The 26323-nt window shown below is 36.8% G+C and overlaps 1 protein-coding gene across 4 annotated transcripts in view; it reads right to left on the bottom strand.

Moving 5' to 3' along the window:
* Positions 1-12493: 12493 nt before the first annotated feature.
* Positions 12494-26323, bottom strand: part of ZEB1 (zinc finger E-box binding homeobox 1) — a 182095-nt gene continuing 168265 nt past the window's right edge. For all 4 annotated transcript variants that reach the window (XM_032837795.1, XM_032837797.1, XM_032837796.1 and 1 more), the window contains exons 6-9: positions 25653-25758; positions 17172-18979; positions 15128-15308; positions 12494-15010 (exon numbers count right to left, since the gene is read on the bottom strand). In XM_032837795.1, the coding sequence (XP_032693686.1) occupies positions 14421-15010; positions 15128-15308; positions 17172-18979; positions 25653-25758 (2685 nt within the window). In that variant the 3' untranslated portion in view covers positions 12494-14420. The remainder of the gene's footprint in view (positions 15011-15127; positions 15309-17171; positions 18980-25652; positions 25759-26323) is intronic.

Below are 26323 nucleotides of genomic sequence, written 5' to 3'. Positions count from 1 at the left end.
TCCTTTTTGGAGTCTCTTAGTTCTTATTTCTTTCATTTATTTATTTACTTATTTTTGGTCTCAGAATGATTACCAGTATCTGAGAATTTATATTAGGTAGTAAGGATGATGGTGGCCATTTTCAATCCTTAAGGGAATGTTTAGGCTTTCCTCTTAAGTTAGATGTTTTTGTTGACTAAATATGTCTTCTTTTTCTATTTAGATTTTGTCAAAATAAGAAGATATTCTTTTTTTAAAACTTTATTTATTTATTTGATAGACAGAGATCACAAGTAGGCGGAGAGGCAGGCAGAGAGAGGGGAAGCGGGCTCCTGGCTGAGCAGAGAGCCCAAAGCGGGGCTTGATCCCAGGACCCTGGGATCATGACCTGAGCCAAAGGCAGAGGTTTAACCCACTGGGCCACCCAGGTCTCCGAGATTCTTACATTCATAGCTTTCTGAGTTCGTTTTTGAATAAAAATCATTGACAGGTGTTGAATGTTACCTAGTACTAACCTGCAAGTAGTGTTATAATAATGATTTACCTTAGCCAGTAAGGTGGCTGCTTTCCTGATGCTAACTCATGCCTAAATTTCCAGGATAACCTTTTATTGATGCTGTCACATTGCCAATACTCATTGGTTAGCTAATATTTTGTTCAGGTTCATGGAAAGAAAGAACAGTTATTTTTCTTGTGCTCTCATTATTCAATTTCAAAATCAAGCAGACCAGAGGGATTATCTATTCCTTTGGTAGAATGCACGCATAATACCTGTCTTAATTCAGGTTGCTATAGCAAAAATACCATAGACTGGGTGACATAAACAACAAACACTTATTTCTCATAGTGCTGGCGGCTTGGAAGTCCAAGATCAAGGTGCCAATAGATTCGCTGTCTGATGAAGATCTGCTACCTGGTTCATGAAGAGCCATTTTCATGCTGTACTCTCCCCATGGAAGAAAGAGAGTAAGGGAGCTCTCTGGGAGTCTTTTTTATAAGGACACTAATTTCTTCATGAAGGCTCCACCCTCATGATCTAACCACCTTCCAAAGACCCCGTCTCTAAATACCATCACATTGGGAATTAGGCTTCAACACGTGAATTTTGGGAGGATACAAACATTCAATCCATAGCAATACCCTTTAGGTCTGGGTACTTTTTAGAAACCTTAATTTCCCTAATAATTACTGGTCTACTCAATATTTCTTTCTTCTTGCACCTTTTTTTTTTTTTGGATATTTTATATCTTTCCAGAATTTATTCATTTCGTCTAGATTTTCTACACTTGTTAATGGTTGGGTTCTTAATATTTTTACTTCTGTTTTGTCTCTGTTGTGTCATAGTTAATCTTCCTTTAATTCAGGATTTGATTTACATCATCCCTTTTTATCTTGGATAGTTGTGACAGAGGTATGTTTCTCTGATTAGGCAGATTCATCTAATTTGTTTGTATTGGCCAAAGCAGATTCAATTTTCTTTAAAAATCAGCAAAACCTTTCCCAATTTTTGGTAATTCTTGTCCTCTTTTCAATTTTCTTTGGGACTTTTCCAAACCAGACAACTTCTTGGGGTTCATATTAAAGGTTTTAAAGTATGTAAGTTAAATACAATTTCATGTCATATATGATAGAAGAAAGAGTCCAGATCCCTTTATCTCAGGGAGATTAGGATCTAGGGGAAATCAGGCTACTATCAAATGATCACATAAACACAAAAACTACACCTGTGGTAAGTTCTAAGAAGTGGAGAATGGCTATGGGAAATGATACAAGGAGCACTGACTTGATGGTTGACAAGGAAATTTTCTCTTTGCAAATGATGAGACTTCATCTGGTGAGGAGGAGAAAGAATGGCATTTTATATGGTGGGAGGGGGAGGGGAGTGCAGCATGAACAAAGGTCCTAGAGCAGGGAGCCAGAGTGACTGACTGAAGAGAAAGAAAAATAAATACATCCAGGAATTCCTCTAGTCAAGTCTCTAACACTGGGGTTGGTTGTATGTTTAGATAGTGTTGAGAATGAGCACTAGGTTATTAACTAAAAGGGGTATGAATTACAGCTGGAAAAAAATAAAAGACAAATTGCAAGATATAAATCTTATTTGCATCCGGAAAAAAACTACGGAGACAGATTTTAATAAGTGAACGTACCCTCAGGAAATACTTCTCCCTTACTGCAAGTGCCATAACAAATTTTGTCTTTGGAAGAGTTTGAAATTGTTCCTACATTGATTTGAAATAATTAAAACTCAAAATGTTGCAGTTTAAAATAGAAAAAATTAAATTTGAAATAATTCTTTGGATGAAGGGAGTCAAAAGGTACAAACTTATAAGTTATAAATGTCATGGAGATGTAATGTACGGTATTGTGGTTATAGTTAATAGTACTGTATTATATATTTGAAAGTGGCTAAGAGAATAAAACTTTTTGTGCATGTGCATGAATAAACACTTAATTTTATTTTTTATGAAATTATTTTGTAATGGAATTTTAAATTCCAGTATAGTTAATGCCCTGTGTTTTTTGAGTTTCAGGTGTACAATATAGTGATTCACCAATTTCATACAACACCCAGCACTCATCACAAGTGCACTCTTTAATCCCAGCATTTATCTCACCACCCCCACCCACCTCCCTGCTGGCATCCATCAGTTTGTTAAGAGTAATAAGTCTTAAAAAGTCCTTATCACAAGAAAAAAAAATGGTTCTTTGGGATGATGATATAATCCAAGGGAAAATGTTAGATCTGGACCAAAATTTGTTCAACTTTCCCATTATTTAATAATGAAGATTAATACATTTTTCATTTAATTTGAGTGAAAAGGTGCTGATTAGGAAATTTCCGATCTACAATCAACCAGTCTTTTTTTTTAAATTTTTTAAATTTATTTTCAGCGTAACAGTATTCATTGTTTTTGCACCACACTCAGTGCTCCATGCAATCCGTGCCCTCTCCAATACCCACCACCTGGTTCCCCCAACTTCCCACCCCCCCGCCCCTTCAAAACCCTCAGATTGTTTTTCAGAGTCCATAGTCTCTCATGGTTCACCTCCCCTCAACCAGTCTTTCTTAAGAGCCAAACTCAGCAGCAACGCAGATGATGGCCTTGATTTAGGGAGGAAATGGTATACACGCATCGGCACTTGTGTCTACATCGTGCCATTTTTGGTTGAAAGATGATATCCACAAGCACTAAATATTTCTTTTTATTTTATTTTATTTCTTTTCAGTGTTTCAGCATTCATTGTTTATGCACCATACCCAGTGCTCCATACAATATGTACCCTCCATAATACCCATCACCTGGCTCACCCAACCCCCTCCCCTCCAAAACCCTTAGTTTGTTGAAGTGAATAAGCTTCAGGTTTGCTTAAAAGATACAAACTTCAGCTGCCCCAAACTTGTGCATGTAGGCTGCAATTCTGAGCCAAGAAATTGAAAGGAAGTGATTTATAGCTTCTGTTCTGAAGAAGTTGAAAAAAATAATTTGTTCATCCTAATAGGGTCTTGATAGATTCTTTCCCATGACACTTATTGCAAGCTAGAACATTAAGCATGACAGAAGCCTTATTATGACTATAGATTTAGTAATGTGACAAACAAATCACTTTGGTTATAAAACCTGAGATTGCTTCATTTGGTTTTGCAGCATATGGACTTCTTCTTGGCAAACCATTACACAAGTAGCATGCTTTTATAATTAAAACCAGTGATTCCTTTGTCACCATTTATTCCTTCAGTTCTGGGTTCTGAAACCTTCATAGCATCATATAATAAAGGCCAAGTATCCCAGTCTGCAATGCAACTCTCCCACAACCTTCCTTCCTGGCCCTGTCATCCTTCAGGCTCTTATAAGAACCTTAGAGATAAGCAATTTTCATGCTTTTCTCTGTACCTTCCTGTCTCTGTAGTTTATGAAAAGCTGTCTGGAACGTTCTTTCTTCCATCTTGGTCTACTGAAATCCTTGCAATTCTTTGAGAATCAGCTCATTTGCCCCATGTCTCCTGGAAAATTTATGTGCTCTCATAATTATGTTTCCCAACCTCAGAACACCATCTTGGGATCATAAGGACTCTGCTCTTTGGAGAGTCACAAAACAAAAGTAGCACCTTAAATGCTCTGAGAAGTCATACATTAAAGACATCTGTTAATTTTGTTCAGCTCAGCACTTCCTAAACTTATTTGACCATGGAATTCCTCCCCTGCCCCCAACAACATTCATTAATATCACAGAGAGCATACTTGGAAAAAATGTTTCCCTGCTGTGCTGTATTCCCTGTTCTCGCTTCTTTATTTATTCATGCATTCAGTTAAGATGGTCAAACAGGAATGGGTCAGACATGGAATCAGAGTTGTCCTTAAGGAAGATAATAGGGCAGCATGTGAAGATGAACAGTCAAAAGAGGAAATCCATTTATTAAGCATCTACTGTGTGCAGCACATGCTCAAAACACTTGTACACATTTTCTCATTTAATTCTCATGACAGAGCATATTCAATACATTTTATGAATGTAGAAGCTGAGTAATGATTCCTCACATTCTGAGAGTTAAACCTAGGTCTATCCAATTGGGAGAAACCAAAGGTTTCTTTGTGATAGGATAAGAGATAACAAAATGAGATTTGATTGTAAGAATGGAGAAAAAGACCCAAATGATAGAGAAGCATGGGGGGGGGGAAAGGAGGGACCCTATGCTCCATAGGTTTCCTTGTGTTCTCCTGGATGGACTTGTGTATGATCATATCCTGTACATACAAGGTATTCCACACATGCTTCACCCTCACAAGACATACCTCAATGTAGACGATCAACATAGATGTTCACTAGCTCTCAGTGTATGAATTCATGTAATCACCACAACAACCTTTTAAAGTGGGTTCTTTTAACACCATCTCCATTTTACCAGGAAGGAAATAGGTTCTGAGATATTAGGTAACTTGCCAAGGATCATGGAGCTGTTAGGTGCATCACTGTCCAAGTTGGGATGTGAACATGGCAATCTTGTCTCTCCTTAATATTGTGCATACTGCCTTCCAACTCAATTCCACTACATACTGAGTGAATTAACCACTTATCTATTGATAGACATCTGGGCTCTTTCCACAGTTTGGCTATTGTGGACATTGCTGCTGTAAACACTGGGGTACAGGTACTCCTTCGAATCCCTATGTTTGTATCCTTTGGGTAAATTCCTAGTAGTGCATTTCTAGATCATAGAATAGTTCTATTTTCAACTTTTTTGAGGAACCTCTATACTGTTTTCCAGAGTGGTTGCACCAGCTGGCATTCCCACCACCAGTTTAAGAGGGTTCCCTTTCTTCTGCATACTCACCAACATCTGTTGTTTCCTAAAGATGTCATATTATATATATACCATGGAATATTAGTCATCAAAAAGAATGAAATCTTGCAATTTGCAATGACATGATGGAACTACAGGGTATTGCATTAAGCAAAATAAATTAGTCAAAGAAAGACAAATACTATAAGATTTCATTCGTATGTGGAATTTAAGAAGCAAAACAGATGAACATGGAGAAGGGAAGGTAAAAAAAAAATAAGATAGAAATGGAGAGGAAGACAAATCATAAGAGACTCTTAACTATGGGAAAGGAACTGAAGGTTGCTGGTGGGGAGATGGGTAGTGGGGTGAGGTAACTGGGTGATAGATGTTAAGGAGGGCACTTGATATGGTGACAATTGGGTGTTGTATGCAACTGATGAATCACCGAATTCTACCCCTGAAATTAATAGTAAAAAAATAAAAGAAGAAAAATATTGAGTGAATTAAAAGACAGCTATTCCTTCTCATAGGTCTTGATTTTTACCTTGTTTTTACCTTGCTAAATGTTCGTCTGTAACCAAAATAATGATGCTTATAGCAATCAGAAAAATAAAAACTGCTGTTTTCATTTTCAAAGGGGAGAATAAAAGATAGTTTCTTCCAGAAACATTCCACAGGAAAGAGGCTCCCTCCTTCATGCCTTCTTCTTGATTCTAAAATGTGGCCTGAGCTTCTGGGTGGGTGACAGTGGTTTTTATTGGGATGAGGATGGCTGGGGGAGAAGTATGTTATTGGTAAGGGTGGGGAAGTCAAGAGTCAGTGCAAATCAAAACCACCATAGATACCATCTCATGCCCATTAGAATGGTTATTATAAAAAAATAAAACAAAACAGAAAGAAATGTTGGCAAGGGTGTGGAACAATTGGAATGTTTGTGCAAGCCTAGCAGAACACAAAATGTCTTCCACCGTGGAAGACAGTTGGGCAACTCCTCAAAAGGCTTAACATAGAATCACCATATGATCCAGCAAGTTCCACTTTAGGTATACAGCCCGAAGAATCGAAAGCAGGGACCCTGATACTTGTACACCAATGTTCATAGAAGCATTATTCATAATAATCAAAGGTGGAAACAACCCAATGTCCATCAACAGAGGAGTGGATAAACATGTAGCATAAACATACAATAGAATATATTAGGTTTAAAAAGAAATGAAATTCTGATACAATCTACAGCAAGGATGGACTTTGAGGACTTTATAATAAGTGAAACAAGCCAGACACAAAAGGACAAATATTGTATGATTCCACTTATATGAGGTATCTAGAATCAACAAATTCATTGGAATAAAAAAATATAATGAAAGGTTAACAGGGGTTGGGGAAAATGGGGTGGTGGGGGTTATTGTTTAATGTTTCAGGGTGATGAAAAATAGATAACGGTGATGGCCACACAACATTGTGAATGTCACCGAACTGTACACTTAAAAGTGGTTAAAAAGGTAAATTGTGTATTTTATGTGGTATATTTGATCATAAAAAGGAACATAAAAGCCCAATAAATAATAGAAAATAACATTTGTTGAAGATCCAGATGACTTGGAAGAAGATTTAACTTGTAAGGTAACTTGAATATGTCTGCATTTTCAAAGATATTTCTTTCTACCTTCCAGTATTGGAAGACTTAAAAGAAAAAGAAACTCAATCCAATAACAGAAATATTGAGTCACTGCCCCCAAAAAAAGGCAACACCACCTAAATACATACTTAGAACACAAAACCAGTGCAAATTACCTGTTGTTTTTATCTTCTTTTAATTCATAAAGGAAATAGAGGTTATATGAGGTTGATATCAGAAAAGATAATTTTTATAATTTTTACAAATATATATACCTTTGTAGCCAACAGTCACACTATACTTAGCATATCTGCTTTTGCAATTCATCCATGTTGTTATGAGTTTGTTGTTATTTATTGCTGAGTGGTATTCCATTGTATGAAAACACTTCAATTGTTATTAATTCACTGTTTTATAGACATTAGGGTTACCATTGGTGCAGCTCTCATGAATAAAACTGCTATGAACATCTTAATATGAGTCTTTGAACATAAGTTTTCATTTATCTTGGGTAAATATTAAGGACAGAATTTCTAGGTATGTTAAGCATGCGTTTAACTTTAGAAAACACTGACAAAATATTTTTAAAAGTGGTTGGTACTATTTTAAATTCCCACTATCAATGCCTGGAAAACCTGGTTGCTCTATATCTTGGCCAACATTTGGTATTACTGGATTTTAGTAATTATGAATGTTAGTCTTCTATTGGGTGTGTAATGATACAGATTGTGGTTTTGATTTGCCTTTCTCTAGTCACTAATGATGTTGATGGTTGTTCCTTGTGGTGATTTCTCATCCCTAGACCTTCCTTGGTAAAGTTATCTTTTCAAATATTTTGCTTACTTAAAAAAATTGGGTTGTTGTCTTATTATTGAGTTGTATAGTTCTTTATATATCCAACATTACATATACATATTTTTAACAGTTTTATTGAGATGTAATTCATGTACCATAAAGTTACCCATTTGAAGTGTACAGTTCCATAGTCTTTAGTATATTCACAGACTTGTACAAATATCACCATAATCTAATTTAGAACACTTTCATTATCCCAAAAAGAAACCCATACCATTAGCAGTCACTATCCCTCTCTCTCCACTTCTAGCCCTAGACAACCACTAACCTATTTTACTATTTTGGACATTTCTTAGAGTGCAATAAAAGAACATGTAGTATTTTGTGACTAGCTTCTTTGACTTAGCATAAAGTCCTCAAGGTGAATCCATGCTGTAGCATGCATCAATACTTCATTCCTTTTATTGTCAAATAATATTTAATTCTATGGGTACACCGTATTTACCCATTCATCAGTTGATTGACAATGGGTTTGTTTCCAGTTTTAAGCTATCATAAACAATGTTGCTATAAACATGGTATACAGGTTTTTGTGTGGATATATGTTTTCATCTCCCTTGGGTGTATAGATACATGTTTGCAAATATTTTCTCCCAATCTATGTCTTCTCTTTTGATTTTCTTAACAGTGTCTTTTACAGGGCAAAAGTTTACAACTTTTATGAAGTTCTATTTGTCAACTTTTTCTTTATGATTCATTCATCTTTCTTGTGTCTTATTTTGGAAATCTTTTCTTAACCCAAGGTTACAAAGAATTTGTTTTCAAGATTTACAATTTTAGCTCTTATGTTTAGGTCTATAATCCATTTTAAAACAATTTCTGTGTATGGTATAAGGTAGAGATCAAGTTCATTTTCCTGCATATGTATATTTATATCAGTACTATATTTTGTAAAGATGGGTTATCTTGGCATCTTTGGCAATAATTGACTGCCAGGGTCTCTTCTCAACTCTCAATCCTGTTTTCTCAATTTATATGTTTATTCTCAAGCCAATAATATTCTGTATTGACTACTTTATAGTCACTCTAGCTTTATAAGTAACTCTAGAAATCAGGTAGTGTAAGTCCTCCAACTTTATTCTTTTTAAAAATTGCTTTGCCAAGGTGCCTGGGTGGCTCAGTGGGTTAAGCCGCTGCCTTCGGCTCAGGTCATGATCTGAGGGTCCTGAGATCAAGTCCCGCATTGGGCTCTCTGCTCAGGAGGGAGCCTGTTTCCCTCTCTCTCTCTCTCTGCCTACCTCTCTGTCTACTTGTGATCTCTCTCTGTCAAATAAATAAATAAAATCTTTTAAAACATGTAAAAATTGTTTTGCTTACTTGAAGTCTTTTGCATGTTCATTTCTACCACTGTATGGCTGGGATTTCCACTGAAATTGTATTGAATCAGTAGATAAATCTGGGGAGGATTGACACCATAATATACTGAATTTTCTAACCCATAAAGAAGAAACATCTCTTAATTTCTTTGCATCTTTAGTTTTTTTCAGTAATGTCTTATAGTTTTCAGGGCACAGGGTTTCTTTGGTGTGTGCATGAATTTTGTTAAATTATCCCTAAATATTTCATTTTTTTGATTGTACTGTTTTTTAAATTTTATTTCCATTTTTATCACTACTAAGTAATAGAATATTGAGTTTTGTATAATGACCTTGTATCCTGTAAACTTGCTCAACATTTCTAGTTGATTTTTTGCAAATTCCTTGTTTTCCTCATAGACAACCAAGCTGTCTGCAGATACAGTGTTACTTTTTTTCCCACCTGTGTGCCTTTTATTTTTCTTGTTATGTTGCACCTGGTGTAAACTCTGGTGTAATGTTTAATTAAAGTGTGAGAGCAGACATTCTTGCCTTGTTTATAATTTAAGGAGAAAGAATTAATTTTTTGTAATTGAGTATGATATTAACTATAGGTTTCTTGTGAGATGACTTTTATTAGGTTTAGGAAATATCTTCTATTCCTAGATTGCTGAGAATTTTTATGACTTGATGTTGAGTTTTGTCAGATGCTACTTTTATGCCTATTGAGATGATTATATGAGCTTTGTTTTTTTCCCTATAAATATGATGAAATATGATGCCTTACATTAAGTGAATTTTGAATTCAATTCCAAATCAACCTTGCAATCCTGGGATAAATCTCACTTGGTCATGAGATATTTTCCTTTTGATACACTCTTCAAATTGATTGCCTAATATTTTTGTTAAGGATTTTTGCATCAATATTCATGAGAGATGTTGGTGTGTAGTTTTTGTTTCTTGTAATGTCATTTCCTGGTTTTGATATCAGGTTAATGCTGGCTTCACAGACTAATGTTTTCTCCTTTTGAAATTTTCTCACTGAGTTCATGTAGAATTGGTATGATATCTTCCTTACGTGTTTGGTAGAATTCACCAATGAAGCAGTCTGGGCCTGGACTCTTTGTGGGGGAGATTTTTAACTAGAAATTTAACTTCTTTGACATTGGACTATTGAGGCTATCTATTTCTTCTTCAGTAAGTTTTGGTATTTTGGATCTTTCAAGAAATTGTCATCAAAGTTGTCAAATTCATTGGGATAAAGTTCATGTTTTATTCTTATCCTTAGTCTGTAGGATGTGCAAAGAGATCTCTGTCATTCTTGATATTGGCAATTTGCATCTCCTTTTTTTACTTGGCTGGGGGTTTATCAATTTATTAATCTTTTTGAAGAATCAGATTCTGATTTCATTGATTTTTTTCACTGATTTATGATTTTTCTGTTTCCTATGCCATTAATTTGTCTTTTATTATTGTCTCCTTTCTGCTTGGTTTGGGTTTAATTTTATTCTTTTTCTAGTTTGTAAGGTAGAAGATTAGATACTTGAACCCTCGATTTTTTTTTCATATAAGCATTTAATGCTATAAATTTTCTTATATGCACTGCTTTTGCTGCACACTAGAAGTTTTGATATAGTTCATTTTCATTTTCATTTAGTTCGCTCTATTTTATAATTACTTTTTAACCCATGGATTACTTAAAAATGTTGTGTGTCTTATTTCCAATAATTTTGGGGGATTTTATAGATATATTTCTGTTATGGATTTCTAGTTTATTTACAGTCTGAGAAAACATTTTATTTGCAATTCTTTTGAATTTGAGAGTTGTTTTACGGCCCATAATATGGTTTCTTTTTATGAATGTTCCATGTGCTACTGGAAAAAAAATGTATATTCTGCTGTGTTGACTGGAATGTATTTGTTCATTAAAGCAGAAGGTTCAGAGACAAAGTCCATATTGTGATTGTCCCTTGATCTTAAGAGGAGAAATCTAAGTTACTGTAGCTTCATGTTTTCAAGGTTAATTTTAAGTTTGCACACAGACTTGAAAAATCTGATGCCCCTCTTTTCCTTTTTCATCCCATTATGAAAAGTATATTGGTTTTGCTGACATTTTCTTCTCATACTCTTTAAGGCCAGGTTTGAGTTTAAAGATAGTGTGAGCTATCCTTATATGAGATGTGATACAGGCTAGTTAAGAACATGGATTTAGAGCCAGATAGTCCTGTGTTTAAATCCTTATTCTGCTACTAATATGTGTGTGTGTGTGTGTTTGTGTGTGTTCATAGGAACATTGTTTTTATATATATTTTGTGAAGATTAATTTTGGTAATAGTAGTGAAGCACCTTTGCAAGGCACAAGTAAATAACCTACAGCCCTATTGTTGTTATGTGATTTAAGTAAATACTGGCAAGTGTTCACTTGTCTTCCTTTCCAAAACTCTGATAACGGCTAGCTGCTTTTGTTAGCCATTTATCCATATGTATCAAGCACTGTCTTCTTTGAGCTTCTTATTACAGAGATTGCTGTATAAATGCCTCCTAGGAAAGGCTACTTATTCTTAGTTCCTAACCCTACATGGTGAGTTTGTTCATTGGATAACTATTCTCAGTGACAGAAGAAATGAAGCAACATGACGTTAGGAATGTGGGGTCACAGAAACAGAAGTGAGTCCTAAAATAGAGTCCCCTAGAATTGGTCGCATCATTCATACTAGAAGCAGTCATTTCCATAGGCTTTGAATGCCCGTGTCATGTACCAGGAGGGTAAGCACCAGAAAGACACCTAGAGATAAATTCTACCAGAATCGTAAGGCATTCTATTGAAAAGGGTGGCATAATTTACTGTCTATAATGTCAAATGTTTAATAGGACCTGAGTAAGAAAAATATTAGATTGCTGGAATAATTTAATATGCATATTCCTGGATTAGAGGCAAAAGAGTAGCAAAGACATAGCTGAGCTCTGTTAACATGCAAATAACATTTTCTTTCAATAAAATCTCTTGTACCTCTAGTGCCAGGCACTCTGCTAGGTATTGGGGGGTGTTCGAGTGACTCTGGCAGATACGGTTCATGTTCCTAGTAGGGAGGGAATATAAGTAACTGTGTAAGAGCTATGGCAAGAAAGGTACAAGGAACGTACAGAGGAAAGGCATCTACACCCAGGATTTCCCGAAGTGACCTGAGGATGAGAAGTCACAAGATCATGAGGGGGTGCGGTCAGGGTTTCAGGAAGATGGAACAACCTCTGAGGAAGCATTTAGTTGCCAACTCTGATCTTCCCAGAAACATTTGGCCACAGGGAAGTCCATGGTTTAGTGGTGAACGTCTAAAATGCTTAGTTTGTTACCCACATTCAGCCCAAGATAAACTGAGTGCAAGATGACTGTGCAATATCCCATTTCACAGAGAGATTTCCAAAGAAAATCTCGGTAATAAAGAACAGAATGACAGCAGGTCAGGCTTGTTGATGCATTTTATTGTGAGATGGGGGAGTCTGGTAAAAAACTAGAAAATGACCATGGTGTAACAAGGAACTTAAAAATGAAGAATCAGATTTGTAACTTACATACATGAATACAGGAACAAATTGGCACAAAATGTTAAACATTGTTCCCAACACTGTTTATATAAGGTTATCCTAATTTGGCTTACTAAGGAGATGAGAGTTTGATGGTTAGGCTAATCTCTTAATAAAACTGCAGAGCATCATGCTATTAGTCACACAGTGAATTTCAAAATTTAAGAGTTTTATATTAAAAACTGGGTAAAGGTAAAATGACTTGATTGTAGTTGTAAAACTAATACATTCCCGTTTAAGTTCTGTTCTACAGTCCAAGGCAAGTATAAATGTTAACATAACACTGTTAAATCAAATCTCAATGCAAGAGAACCAATTGCATCTCTACTTTAAATCTTATCAACTTTCCAAATTTTCATACTAAAATATATTATTGTATTAATACAAACTACAGTATTATACACTACACTGTGTAATAAATAAAGAAATATAAAAATAAGACACATAAATATAAAAGTTTTCTAAAACTAAAAGTACATGTCAGTAAGAAGGGTATTAATACTGCCAGGTTTGAAGACATACAGTACAAAAATGTTGCACAGATCTATAAACTAAAAGAAATAAAATAATACTGATAGGTAAAAATCAGCTAATGTTGTTAATAAACTGGGTCCATAATAACTAACATTTGGAAACAGTTATGAGCCAAATAACAAGGGCATGTCCATGTCTGAAATGCAAGTACATGGATAGAGCAGATTAGAAAATTTCCCTTTCATTTCTGTAGAGAAATTTTGAAAGTCAATTAACATAAAATGAATACTGAGGAATTAAAGGATGAAATGTCCCAGTGTTTAGGTTTCTCTGACAGAGTCAGTGGTTTTAAGTTTTATTTGGAATCTTGATACAATAAACAAATCAACAAATGCTAGTTATTGTAGGCCACACATCGAACGAAGGCGGGTTAGGGCCTTGAAAATACTGATAAATGGCACTTACAGCACACAGGTCTTGCTTAAGGCCAAAGGAGATACAAAGCTTCATATCATATCCTTCATATTTGTCACCACATACTCAAACACAATTACGAACACTGATTCTGACGACTCTGCTACCCTTCCCAGGATTAACACTGTTAGTCCCTGCAAGCAGAACTCAATGACAATCTTCTGAACTCCATTTTAAACCACATGAGTAAGAAACTTCAGTTCTTCTATCAGCTGCTTTCTTAAGGCTAACAATACACTTGAAATGATAATACTCCACTACGACGTCTAAATATTAGAAATTACTACCTTCTAGATTGAATTTATAAAAGGTAGTTAGCATGGTTTGGAACTGCATTATACTTCTCTGTGAAGGGAATTTTGTAGTGCAGAAGTTCTCACATTTTAAAAAACATAATAAAATACTGAAGCGGATTTAGCATATGTTTACCAATAAAAAATTATAAAATTTCTCCCAATTGTACAGCTTAAGAATAAACCAACGTAAGAGTGATAATTAATACTGACAAAAAGAAACAATGCCAGATGCTTATCTAATTAATCAGTTTCCTTTAACCTGTTAAATCTTGGCTTTCCCAGTCATTAAAGTTTTCTAATCTGCTTCGTGTTACAAACTTGTTCCTAACTTTGAAAAATGCATGAAAAATTACTAGGTCTGAGATCAGGCACACCCGGATTTTTTTTTTTGTGTGGTTTTTTTTTTTTTTTTTGTATTTTGTATTTTTTTTAAATTTTTACTTTACACAGTAGTGAACAGAAACCACAGTATACAGGTTACTGTGTTTCCATGAAAAGCATGTATAATATAGAACAAACTTCATTACCAATTAGAATGTATTTTCATTCTAGAAAAACTATTAGGCTTCATTTGTTTTTTCTTCAGACACCTGCTCACTCTTCTTGCTCACTTTTTGTTCTAAGCTGCTCGCTTGATTTACAGCTTCATCTTCCTTCATTAGACCTTCAGTTTTTGCCTCTTCTCCCTCATTCTCTGCCTCTTCCCCCTCCTCCATCTCGTCTTCCTCCTCCTCGTCTTCCTCCTCCCCTTGCGGTTTTTCACATTCTTTCTCTTCCTGCAGTTCTTCCATCTCTTTGTCCTCCTCCTCCTCTTCCTCTTTTTCACTGTCTTCATCCTCTTCCCTCGTCAGACTCTCTCTCTCGTCAGAGTCGGCCTGCGAAGGAGACGCCCGAGCCCCAGCATGCTCGCTGGCCAGGACTTCCGGTCCCGCCTCTTCCTGCTCCGTGCTATCGCGCTCCTCGGCCTCTCGCTTGCAGTAGGAGTAGCGATGATTCATGTGTTGAGAATAAGACCCAGAGTGTGAGAAACGCTTCCCACATTTGTCACATTGATAGGGCTTTTCTCCAGAATGCAACCGCATGTGTTCAATCAAATGATGTTTGTGTTTAAATGCCTTTTTACAGATTCCACACTCGTGCGGTCTCTTACCTGCAAAATAAGAACACAGCCATGACACAAAGTCCTCAGAAGGCTTTTGGAAGCACTTCGGTTTGCGGAAAGGGTTACAGAGTCATTTTTCAAAAGTTGTCAGGTTCATCGACATACCTGTGTGTTCGTATTTATGTCTCAATAGTGAGCTACTCTTTTGGAATATCTTATCACACAAATCACAAGCATACATTCCATTTTCTGTCTTCCGCATTTTCTTTTTGGGTGGTGTAGAATCAGAGTCATTCTGGTCTTCTACATTTGATACTCCTTCTGAGCTAGTGTCTTGCCTTTCATCCTAAAGAAAGAAAAGAAGAACATTTAATTTCAGATTAAAAGGTAAACAAGAGACACATGTAAAAAGCACAGGTTAAAAAAACTAATTTGATTTATACTTTCAATAGCTAGAGGAAAGCAAACTCATCGATGCAGACAGGGTCCAAGGGTGGGGAGCCTAGATGCTATGTGGGGGATGATATAGAAAAAAAGTGAGGTTGGGGCAATACAGTCATAATGATGATAAAAACAAGTGATCAACTAATGAAAAGAAAGAATTTAAATGTACAGTAACAAAATTTACCTGGTTTCAAGTGAATCATGACTTAATGAGAAATTTACAGAAATTTTTAACTTATGAGTTTGCTACATCATCACCAATTTCTAACTGCCTCATTTACCTTCATTTTTTTCTTTCTGGGTTTTACTACGCAAAAATGAAGATTCTATTTTTTAAAAGGTGGTCTTTCAATTGTATCCTCCAGAACTTCAGAGGTCTAGGAACTGACCTCCGTGGTTTCTTCAAAAAGAGAGGGCTTTGCTCTACCACTTTTCTAAGGAACAAGATGACAAAACAATGCAGGAGAGTCTATATTTTGAAACAAGAATACCTGCTAGACAAAATAAATCTTCAGAATTTCAGTGGTATAAAAACATTACAAGGCAGCCTCAAGGTGGTAATATTGTGTAGGAAGCTCTCATGTAGGTAAACAGTTACTAGTAGTGGAATTGGGTCCCTCAAGATCCTTATGTCTTTCCTAAAATTTTCCATTCTATTGCTTCTAAACCCACAAACTGTCTAAAAGCTCAAAGGCTTTTTACAACATTTCATATAGTTTGCAAAGTGGGAGAGGAAAGGTGCAGCCATTTGCCTGGGTGGTCTGTGAGCTTCCAGTTTGTGCTAAAGGAACTTGACTACTTTCATTGCTATGGGACGTGGTCATATGATTAAGTGAAATGTTGGTGGGTCCTCCTTTATTATTCAAAGGTGTGCAGTGTTTTATACACTGAGAGTCTAAATGAATTCACTGCAGGTAACCTAATCAGTAGTGATATTTAAGGGGGAAGAAAGCAGCAGATTTATATTTGAATAGGATATTATAATTATTTCAGCTGCACCTACCTATAGCAAATATTTGGATGAAAGATCAAATATATCTCTAGTATTTGGTTGATTCAATAAGAAACCAATGAAAAAAACTGAGGACATCAAGGTTAGTGACCTAAAAAATGTCTGCACAATGAGCCACACAACAGTCACACAAAATGGTTTTATCTAAAACTACATCATGGGTTTGAGGGGGAAGGTAAGGAGGAAAATGCATATATGGACTCATGATTATAAATTGTGACTGAATGCTGTCTTAGTTTACAGCTCATAAAGTGATCAGCAAATTCACTAGATGAGCTCTTTGTATACTTATTGTTTAATTAAAGCCTTTAATAAATATAGGTGCTAACACATAAAAAGTAATAGCTCAGTTTTGCTAGTGTGACGGGTCTGTGAATGGGAATGTATTTCCATGTATTGATGATACAGCAGAAGCTGTTACTCATTTGGGGAATATAACTCTAGAAACAGAAATCTAATTGGTGAATATTCCAATTTTTCTTTTATGTCTCAAGCTTCAGATAGTCAAGTCTTTAGCTGAGACTTCTCATTTCCCCAGGAAAATAGCACAATGGTAGCCGATAACCATACCTGGGATTAGTAAGAAACTGAAGGCGTGATGCTACGAAAGTTAAGGCAAATCTATTTCCTTTCAAAAAAATTTTTAATGACCTGCTTGGCTCCACATAGACTGGTTTTACTAAAAAAATTTCACCAAAAGAAGTCAAACTAGCATGTTAGCAAATAGCTTTGGCATGGAGTCCTTTTCTTTACCTGATTCCCATTTGGCTGGATCACTTTCAAGGGTGGTTCCTGGACCGCAGGGCTGACCGTAGTCGAGTACGTGTAAGCCACCTGGGGAATCAGAATAGTCTGCTTATTGGCAGCTAGTGCTCGCAAGCATGGAACACTGTTCTGGTCAGCAATGGCCACGATCGTTGGTAACTGGGCAGTGACTGTAGGTATAGCAATATTTATGGGGTTGGCACTTGGTGGGATTACATTTACAACTGGTTCTGAGTCTGTAACACAACTGTCCTTTTGTGGCTCCTTTTTTGCGCAAGACAAGTTCAAGGGTTCTTCCTGGACAGAATAAACACTGTTCTGGTAAACACTAGTGATCGTTGACCTTTCCAATAATTCTCCCTGTTGCTTTGGTAGTGAAAGATCAAGAGGTTCTACTTGTGGCTCTTCCTGTGTGGCTTCTGCCGTGTACAAGTAACCCTGTGTGTTTCTGGAGGAGGAAAGGTTTAGAGGTGATGGGGATGACGGGCTACTTCTGGAACCATTGACGGTGGATCCCGCTGGTAAAACTGGAGAGTTAGTCATCTTCAGGGGACTCTGCAGATTTACGCTGCTGTCTGGGGGCTCATTTGTATTTGTAGCTTGAGGCCGCTCATCGTTCTTTGCAGGGATATTTCCTTTGCCGGGTTCAGGAGAAGATGGTTCAGAAGACTGCACTGGAATCTGTCCAGCCTGCATCTTTTCAAACCACTTTTTTACTACATCCAGGGGTAGGTTTACTGAGTCAGCAATCTTTGAGAGCTCTTCTGCACTTGGTTGTGCGTTCAAAGCATAATAAGCTTTCAGAAGAGACAAGAGGTTCTTTAAAGGTGGCTGACTGGGAGACAGATTGCCATCTCCACCCGATGAAACAGAGGACTCGGGCTTCTCAGCTTCTGGGGCAGGGAGCGGAGGCGGCTGAGTAGGCTGCTTTAGGTCATAGTGCTTTAATTCTGGAAGTGCATTAATATCTCCTGGACATTCGTCACACAAAAGGCAAGTGCTATCGTTTGCTCCTCCTTCAAAGCTTTTGTCCTTCTCTGATTTAACAGTCAGATCTTCTGGTAACTTTTCACTTTTGCAGCTGTTTGTGGGGACTGGATTTTCTTTTTTTAAATTCTGAGGAACAACCTGAAGTTGGCTAGGCTGCTCAAGACTGTAGTTAATGATGATTTTGGTTGTTCCATCTTGATCAACCAAAGGAAGACTGATGGCGGAAATAACAGAATGGCCACCTTGCTGTATGGATGAAGCACTGATTGTTTCTTGTTCTTTGGATGCAAGATTGGCTTGATTATTCTCCAAAACTTGCCTTATTACATTACCATCCACTGCCACTTTAAGTACATTCTGAATATCACTTAAATTGATACTTATGGGAGACACCAAACCAACTGTTGGCAGAACAACAGCTTGCACCACACCCTGAGGAGAACTGGTCGCCTGTAACGGGCCACCACCACTAAAAACCCCATTCTGTAAAGGGGCTGAACAGTTGATTCCTGAAGCAACCACTATGGGTTTGAATTCATAATCCACAGGTTCAGTTTTAATTTGGTTTATAGAAAGTTGCTCTTGAAGGGGCTTATTCTCTAACTTTTGCCGTATCTGTGGTCGTGTGGGACTGCCTGGTGATGCCGAAAGAGATGGTGAGGAACACTGAGGCGTCTTGAGTCCTGTTCTTGGTCGCCCATTCACAGGCATCAAGCTGATACATTTCTTACTGCTTATGTGTGAGCTATAGGAACCAGAATGGGAAAAACGTTTCTTGCAGTTTGGGCATTCATATGGCTTCTCTCCTGAACAACAAAAAATTATATTCACTGAATTATTACATACCAGTTATGTGTCCACATTGTCCTTAAAACAAAGTTTCAATTTAAAAAGAGATATCATGTATCTTATGATACAATTTTATTTAGAATATTGATTATAAGTTCAAAACTGACAGAAATGTTATAAAGACTAGCAAAACCTTCATCTGTAGTACACGTGCTAACCCATAAGGGCATCTTCTCAGCATATGTGTATAATATTCCTGCTAACCTTTAAAACTTCAAATAATTCTCAAATGCTAAAAAGAATTAAAGTTGACCCTTGAACAACAGGGTTTGAACTGTATGGGTTGACTTAACCCATAGAAGTTTTTTGATAAATATCCTACAGTACTGTAAATGTATTTACTTTTCCTTATGAGTCTGAATACCCTTTTCTCTTGCTTACTGTATTGTAAGAATGCAGTATGTAATACATATAATATAAAAACATGTATGAATTGACTTTGTGTTACAGGTAAGGCTTATGGTCAGCAGTAGGCTATTAGTAGTTAAGTTTTTGGGGAGTCAAAAGTTTTATGTGGAGTTTTGACTGCATGAAAGGTCGGCTCCCATACCCTGCATTGCTCAAGGGTCACATGTACATCTACTCATTCAAGTTAATTTTTTTTTCTTATCCCATTTTACCTACCTATGTAATTTTTCTACATTTCACTATACTTAACCATCTGCAGGAAAAATTAACGTTACAGGAAAGAAAAGTAAATAAAATCTCCTTTATATAAGACTTAACAAGTATGAATACCTATCCTTCCCATACCCACAAGCTTTTAAGGTTTCCTTGAAAAGATCTTTTTCAGTGGGCAGAAAACTTTCCATATGAGGTATTGCTATCAGCCTTGGCTTATTAAACTGGGAGGTATGCACTCCTGGAGCTAGAAGGCAAAGTTCTAGTGGGTATGCAAAGCTTTCTTGTAGTTTCAGTTTTAGTGAGAGTGATTACAGTAATTTAAAACATTTTAATATTAAAATACAGATTATACCATGGAGAAAAAGACAAAATTCATGTGACTTGTTAGGAAAAATCCACAATGTCAAAGAAGCTCCTTACTTGTAGAGGCTTATGTCAAGTTGCTTCCCTAGACCTGGGAGAGAAGGCGTTTATCCTTGTCAGCTATTAGGGATACTTCGGTAGAAAATTTTGAGAAGCATGGAGCCAAGTGGAATACTTTCAGACAACCCTAATTTCTCATCTTAATTTATATTTATAGTTCATTCATTTGTAATTTATAGGTTAAAGACTATCAGTTTCGATAAGGTAGGAACTTGAGTCTTGTGTCCCATTTATGCCTTCTATCCATTGAAGTGTAGGTTACAAAAATGCTGAATAAGCCTTTTTGGGATGAATGGATGGCTAATTGCAAAATTATGGAATATGGTGACACTATTTATCTACTCAATATCAAGAAAAAGCTCTTTCTTTCCTCTGTTCTTTTTAAGAATGAAAATGAAAGCAGTGAGAAACTCAGTTTAAGTTCTTCTAAAGTAATTTCAGTATTGCACAGTTTTTAAAAGGTGAGTTATATTTTCTCAAAGTATAATCAGATATTAGAACTGGAAGGGATATAAGAGGCCCTCTTGTACAGTAAGAGTTCATTTCATATCATCCTGGACTTTAGCTAGTCTCTTGCTTAAGCTCCTTTATTAAAAGGAGGTTATTACCTGCTGGACAGTCCTATGGAAGATGGTCTAGTTTGGTTCTGCTGGGAATCATGAATTTGGGTTCAAAACCTGGTTCTGCCATGAGTTTTTTTTTAAAGGATTTTATTTACTTATTTATTTTGAGAGAACGGGGGGTAGGAGTGGGGGGAGAGAAGAAGGAGAAAGAGAGTGAATCTTAAGCAGACTTGCGGTGAGCATATGGAGCCCAAAGCAGGGCTCAATCTCATGACTCTGAGATTATGACCTGAGCTGAAATCAAGAGTTAGATGCTCAAATGACTGAGTCCCCCAAGTGCCTCTTACTATTTTCTTAATCTTTCCGAGTCTCAGTGTTTTCGTGTATAAATAAATGTAGATACATCCTCACTGGATTGTTGTAGCAGTTACATGACATAATACAGCAAAACTTTGTGTGGTCTCAATACATGTTAGTGATTCTTTTAAAAAGTAATTCTATGGAGAGATAGGTTGAGTACTAAGCCAGAATTCACCTGTTATTAGGCCCAATTTCCTGCCCTAGCCTGTACTCTGATGCCACACAGAGCAAGCCTAACTTTGCTAAAAGCCAGGCTTTCAGGCTGGTGAAGAGCTGTCATCTGTATCCTTATACTTCCCTTGTGTGGATTAAATATACCCAGGTCCTTCAAAGATTCCTTAATGGACAGAGTTTTTAGAACCCTTCCCACTTACCCACTTGTTAACTCATCTCTGGAAATTCTCCAGCTTATCAGTATCTTTCCAATGGGATGTCTGAAATATGATTCAATACTCAAATGTACCAGGTAAATTTCTGGGGGGAGGGCTGTAAAACAATGGATGTGTTCTAGTATTTCTATTTTAACATTTTAAATTCTTGCATAACATTTTTAGATGAGCTATATGTTTGTTCTCTTGTTAGAGACACTTGGAAAATAAGAATCTATGATATAGATTATTTTTTAAAAAGATTTTATTTATTTGAGAGAGGGAGAGAGAGACAGCAAGAGTGGTGGGGAGAGGGAGAAGCAGACTGCCTGCTGCCCGACATGGGGCTTGATTCAGGACCTGGAGATCATGACCTGAGCAGAAGAAGGCATACGCTTAACCAACCGAGTCACCCAGGGGCCCCACAGATTATTTTTATCTTTACAAACAGGGAGACAGAGGAGCACAGTAGCTAAGGCAACAGCTTTGGAGTCAGGATACCTACACCGAGGCCCTGGCTTTGCCATGGGCTAGCTGAGTGACTCTGGATAGGTTAATTAAGCTCTCTGAGCCTCCATTTTCTCATCAGTAGAAAGGGAGGAAATAATAGCATCTACCTCAGAGGGCTATCGTTGGGACTGTATGAGTTAATGTACACAAATAACTAGAATGGGGCTGTCCATAGTTAAGTACGCAATAAATGCTAGTTGTCAGTATTATGGTTGGGATTACCTGGTATTTTATCATTACCAGAAAGAAGTACAGAGCAGTTGTTCTATAGCCAAATCTACTAAGTTTGTTGGAAAACCCCTTGTTTCTAACTTCATAGCTTAATGGTTTATACATAGAGTACCTCGCCTAATCTGTCTAGCAACTGTTAAATGAGGTGATGATGTGCTGTAAGAAGTCTGATGTCCTATGAAGACTGATTTCTTTTTTGTAATGGCTGAGGTAGACGTTTGGTTGCATCTGATGTAAAAACTTTTCAGGCTAAAGTTCATAGGGCTATGGAACAAACAGGTTATTTTCTGGGGAGGATCAGAGCCGGGGAGCAGGAGCCTTTTTTGCCTCACCTCTGAGTGGAGGTGAGGTGACCTGCTCCTCATCATAGCTCAGGTCCCACATGAGAAATTCAGATGATGGCTAAAACACATGACTCTGTGTCCAGGTAATAATAGCAACAATCCAGGTAATTTTATGGAGTATAATTTGAAGACCCTGATTAGAAACTGAGCTGACAAAGAAAGATTACAGAGGTTTCTTGAAGGATATGAAGCTCATCAATTATTTGAGACTCTAAACAGCTCTTTCAAATCTGTGGTGAAGGACCTTTTTATCTGCACCCCCCCATTTTTTTTGTTTTAAATTTCCAATCTACTGTAAGATCAATATTGTATAAAATATAATAAAATTGTCACAGTATTTTCTTCATCTACTAGTTTCTAAATTACTTGCAATTTCTGTATTTAGCACTTCAAGAACCAGTCTCAAAAAAGCTTACAGACTGGTGCCATCCTGGGATGACACTGAGAAGCCCCAACTCAGAAATCTTCCTTTGGAATAAACCAGGCCATCAGAGAGCTGTATACTTGGATTGTATACAAGCGGCTACTCTGGAGAAATACTTTTTCTGAATTGCATTTTGGTGAAATATCACTGGCTTCCTACTGGAGAATCTTATTTTATTTTTATTTTTTTAAGGATTTTGTTTATTTGTCAGAGAGAGAGGGAGAGAGAGCACAAGCAGGGGGAGAGGAAGGCAGAGGGAGAAGCAGGCTCCCCGATAAATAAGGAGCCTGGTGGGGGACTTGATCCCAGGACCCTGGGATCCTGACCTGATCATTTAAGCCAAAGGCAGCCACTTAACTGACCGAGCCACCCAGGCGTCCACGGAGAATCTTACTTTAAAAAGAAAACCCTATCAATTTTTCTGCTGTACTATTTTAAGTACAGCAGAAGTACTTTGGAAAGTACTTTGGAAAAACGATATAAAATGCATTTTGTTTCTCTATGGGCTTCGTAGTGGGAAGAGTTGTACTTTTCCTAGCGACTAATTCCTTTTACTTGCAGACAGTCTGGGTCATGGTTATTGATCACAGTTTTCTGATTTCCTAAACCTTAAGAGTCTAATGTGTGGTCTGCTCCCAGCATGTGCTTAGCATTTCACAGTATATCCATTTTACTTCACGTTTACTTCATGCCTGTGTTACTTCCTTAACTTTATTTTCCTAATATATTTTAAAATTAAAATTTCTTGCTGTATTAGATGTATACAGCTTCATATTACATATCCTTATGGATAAGACTGCCCCATGGACGGGCAGTGCAGAGTATGGTGATGCCCTGTGTTCCGTGATGTGACCTGATTCGCACCGGCTACTTCAGCAGCAGCGGTGTACTGCTAACGATCTTGGAGCTCTTGTCCACTTTCTGCCTGTACTATAGATAGTAGCTCCCTACTTACTACTTGACTGAGACGGATTTTTGAATATCAACGCAGAATTCTGCAATACCAACTTCCTGTTTCTGCCTTGCATTGTAATCCCTGGAGTGATGCATGCCTCCCAATTCTGTACCCTCTGCAGGTCTGACAGATCCACAGCCTCTAAAACTGCAATAGGACCATATGACTCATTTTGTACATGAATTTTACTCTAAATTTTATTTTCCCTCCTCTACTGCAATCTCAACATTTAAGAAAATGCTCTTGAACTAGCTCTATCTCTATCAACAACTTCAAATCATCTGTAGTAAGAAAGCATTAAAAAGTCATTAAAAATATATCCTTGATGAAAATTTTTTTTGATAGCCCAGAAGCTAAGAAATAGGATTTTGTGGCAGACTGCAAAAGACAGCTTCTCATTTCCAGGAACATTTAAGTGTGCAAATAAATAAATGTTTTTGCAAGGATCTTGGTTTAAGCAAATTGGTAACTTTAACCTTATTAGCCCTCAACAAACAAGACAGTGAAGCGTCTAGAAATGTAGTTCCAAAATAAAACACAGATATTACTAGTCACCCCTCACAAAGCCACCCGTTGTACTCCTTTTGTAGGATATTTGTAAGATGTAAATGTCAATAAAACCATTTCCACAAAATAAGTCATGTGCAGACAGCCATCATTTCTCATTAATTAGAAAAGAGTTATTTTTCACTACTAGTTAATAAATCTAAAATAACAAGGGGCACCCGGGTGGCTCAGTGGGTTAAAGCCTCTGCCTTCTGCTCAGGTCATGATCCCAGGGTCCTGGGATCGAGCCCCACATCGGGCTCTCTGCTCAGTGGGGAGCCTGCTTCCTCCTCTCTCTCTGTCTGCTTCTCTGCCTACTTGTGATCTCTGTCTGTCAAATAAATAAATAAAATCTTTAAAAAAATAAAATAAATCTAAAATAACATACCAAAATTAATCAGATGAATGGATGTCACAGTGCAATGTGAGATGCTACAGATTTTTGTTATAGCTTTTGCAGTAGAGCCCCTAAGACCTGCAAATACAGCTCTTTTTGTTTCTAAGTTTCTAAAACAGACATATTTTTATCATATAATATCATTTTGTAAGTAAAATTTAGAAAAGGATGTGGGATAGAAAGGTGAGATGGTAGGTAAACATATTTTTCTTTAAAATTTTCCATGCTGCCCTGTCTGGGTGACTCCGCATCACCCTGACCACTTCCCATCTGGAGTTCCCACTTCTATTTCTCTCAGGTAAAGAACATCTTGGCCTCCTTACTTTCTTGTGCAAATTGTACCTCTATATCCTTTTTCACTCCGTTAACTGTGCAAAAGAGGCAATGGAATTAGTATTCATCAGAAAGCTCAAGGAGGTTGCACTTATTAAAACATGCTATATTCTGATTAAGAAATTTGGAGTATGTAATATTATATTAGCTTATTATGCTTTAGTTAAAGATCAAGATTCCAATAAAATACGATTTATAAATAAAAAATTTCTCCAGGGGGCACCCGGGTGGCTCAGTGAGTTAAAGCCTCTGCCTTCAGCTCAGGTCATGATCCCAGGGTCCTGGGATTGAGCCCTGCATCGGGCTCTCTGCTCAGCGGGGAGCCTGCTTCTCCCTCTCTCTCTGCCTACCTCTCTGCCTACTTGTGATCTCTGTCAAATAAATAAATAAAATCTTTTAAAAAAATACTTAAAAAAAATTTTCTCCAGGTTAGTCTTCATTCTACAAGAAAAGCAAAGTTTCTGACCATGTGTGTAGACCACAATACAACAGATTTATTTATTACCATATATGCTATGATATTCAAGGTGTAGACAGAAAAGAAATATTTACCACTGTGGATTCTTAAGTGCTCTTTTAGATGATGTTTGTATTTGAAAGCTTTTCCACATTCAGTGCACTTGAATTTACGATTACCACCAGATTGTGTCACATGTCTCTGTAGGAAAGAATTGATACTTTAATTATAAGGCAAAAAAACTTTGGACGTAAAAGAATAGCCAATCTGCTAAAAGCATTTTGATGAATTCTGCTTCTCAAAGGCTTCAAATTGAGGCAGTCACAAAAATCTAACACTTGGAATATTGTACCAAAAAGAAGGGTGATAGTAGGACCAGAATTTTGACATAAAGAAAAATCTCCACTTGCTAATTTAGAGTATTAGAATCATGCTTTATTGAGTAATATAGTATTTAGCACAAGTAAGATAGTATATACATTACTAGAAACTAGAGATTATCTCTTCTGCAGTCAGGCTTTTTCCCAGTAGTTTATCCTATCTTTTAGATGCTTGGTACTTCCAAAATGTACTTTAATCTGATGAATTTAAAAAAAATACCTCCATCTTTTCATCCAAACATGGAGTATTATAACAGCTTTCTGTCTGGTTTATCAAATTCTCACTTTTATGTATTTCAAATATATTCTGCACTCTTAGATATTTTTTTCCAGGTCCCATTACTTTATTTATTTACTTTTCTTTACCCATCATTAAATTTATTTAT

Source organism: Lontra canadensis, unplaced genomic scaffold, assembly GCF_010015895.1.
Source record: "Lontra canadensis isolate GAN:19392208 unplaced genomic scaffold, GSC_riverotter_1.0 scaffold100, whole genome shotgun sequence".
In the NCBI taxonomy this organism is placed as follows: domain Eukaryota; kingdom Metazoa; phylum Chordata; class Mammalia; order Carnivora; family Mustelidae; genus Lontra; species Lontra canadensis.
Note: the sequence above shows the minus strand (reverse complement) of the source record. Positions and strands in the feature narration are given on the sequence as shown.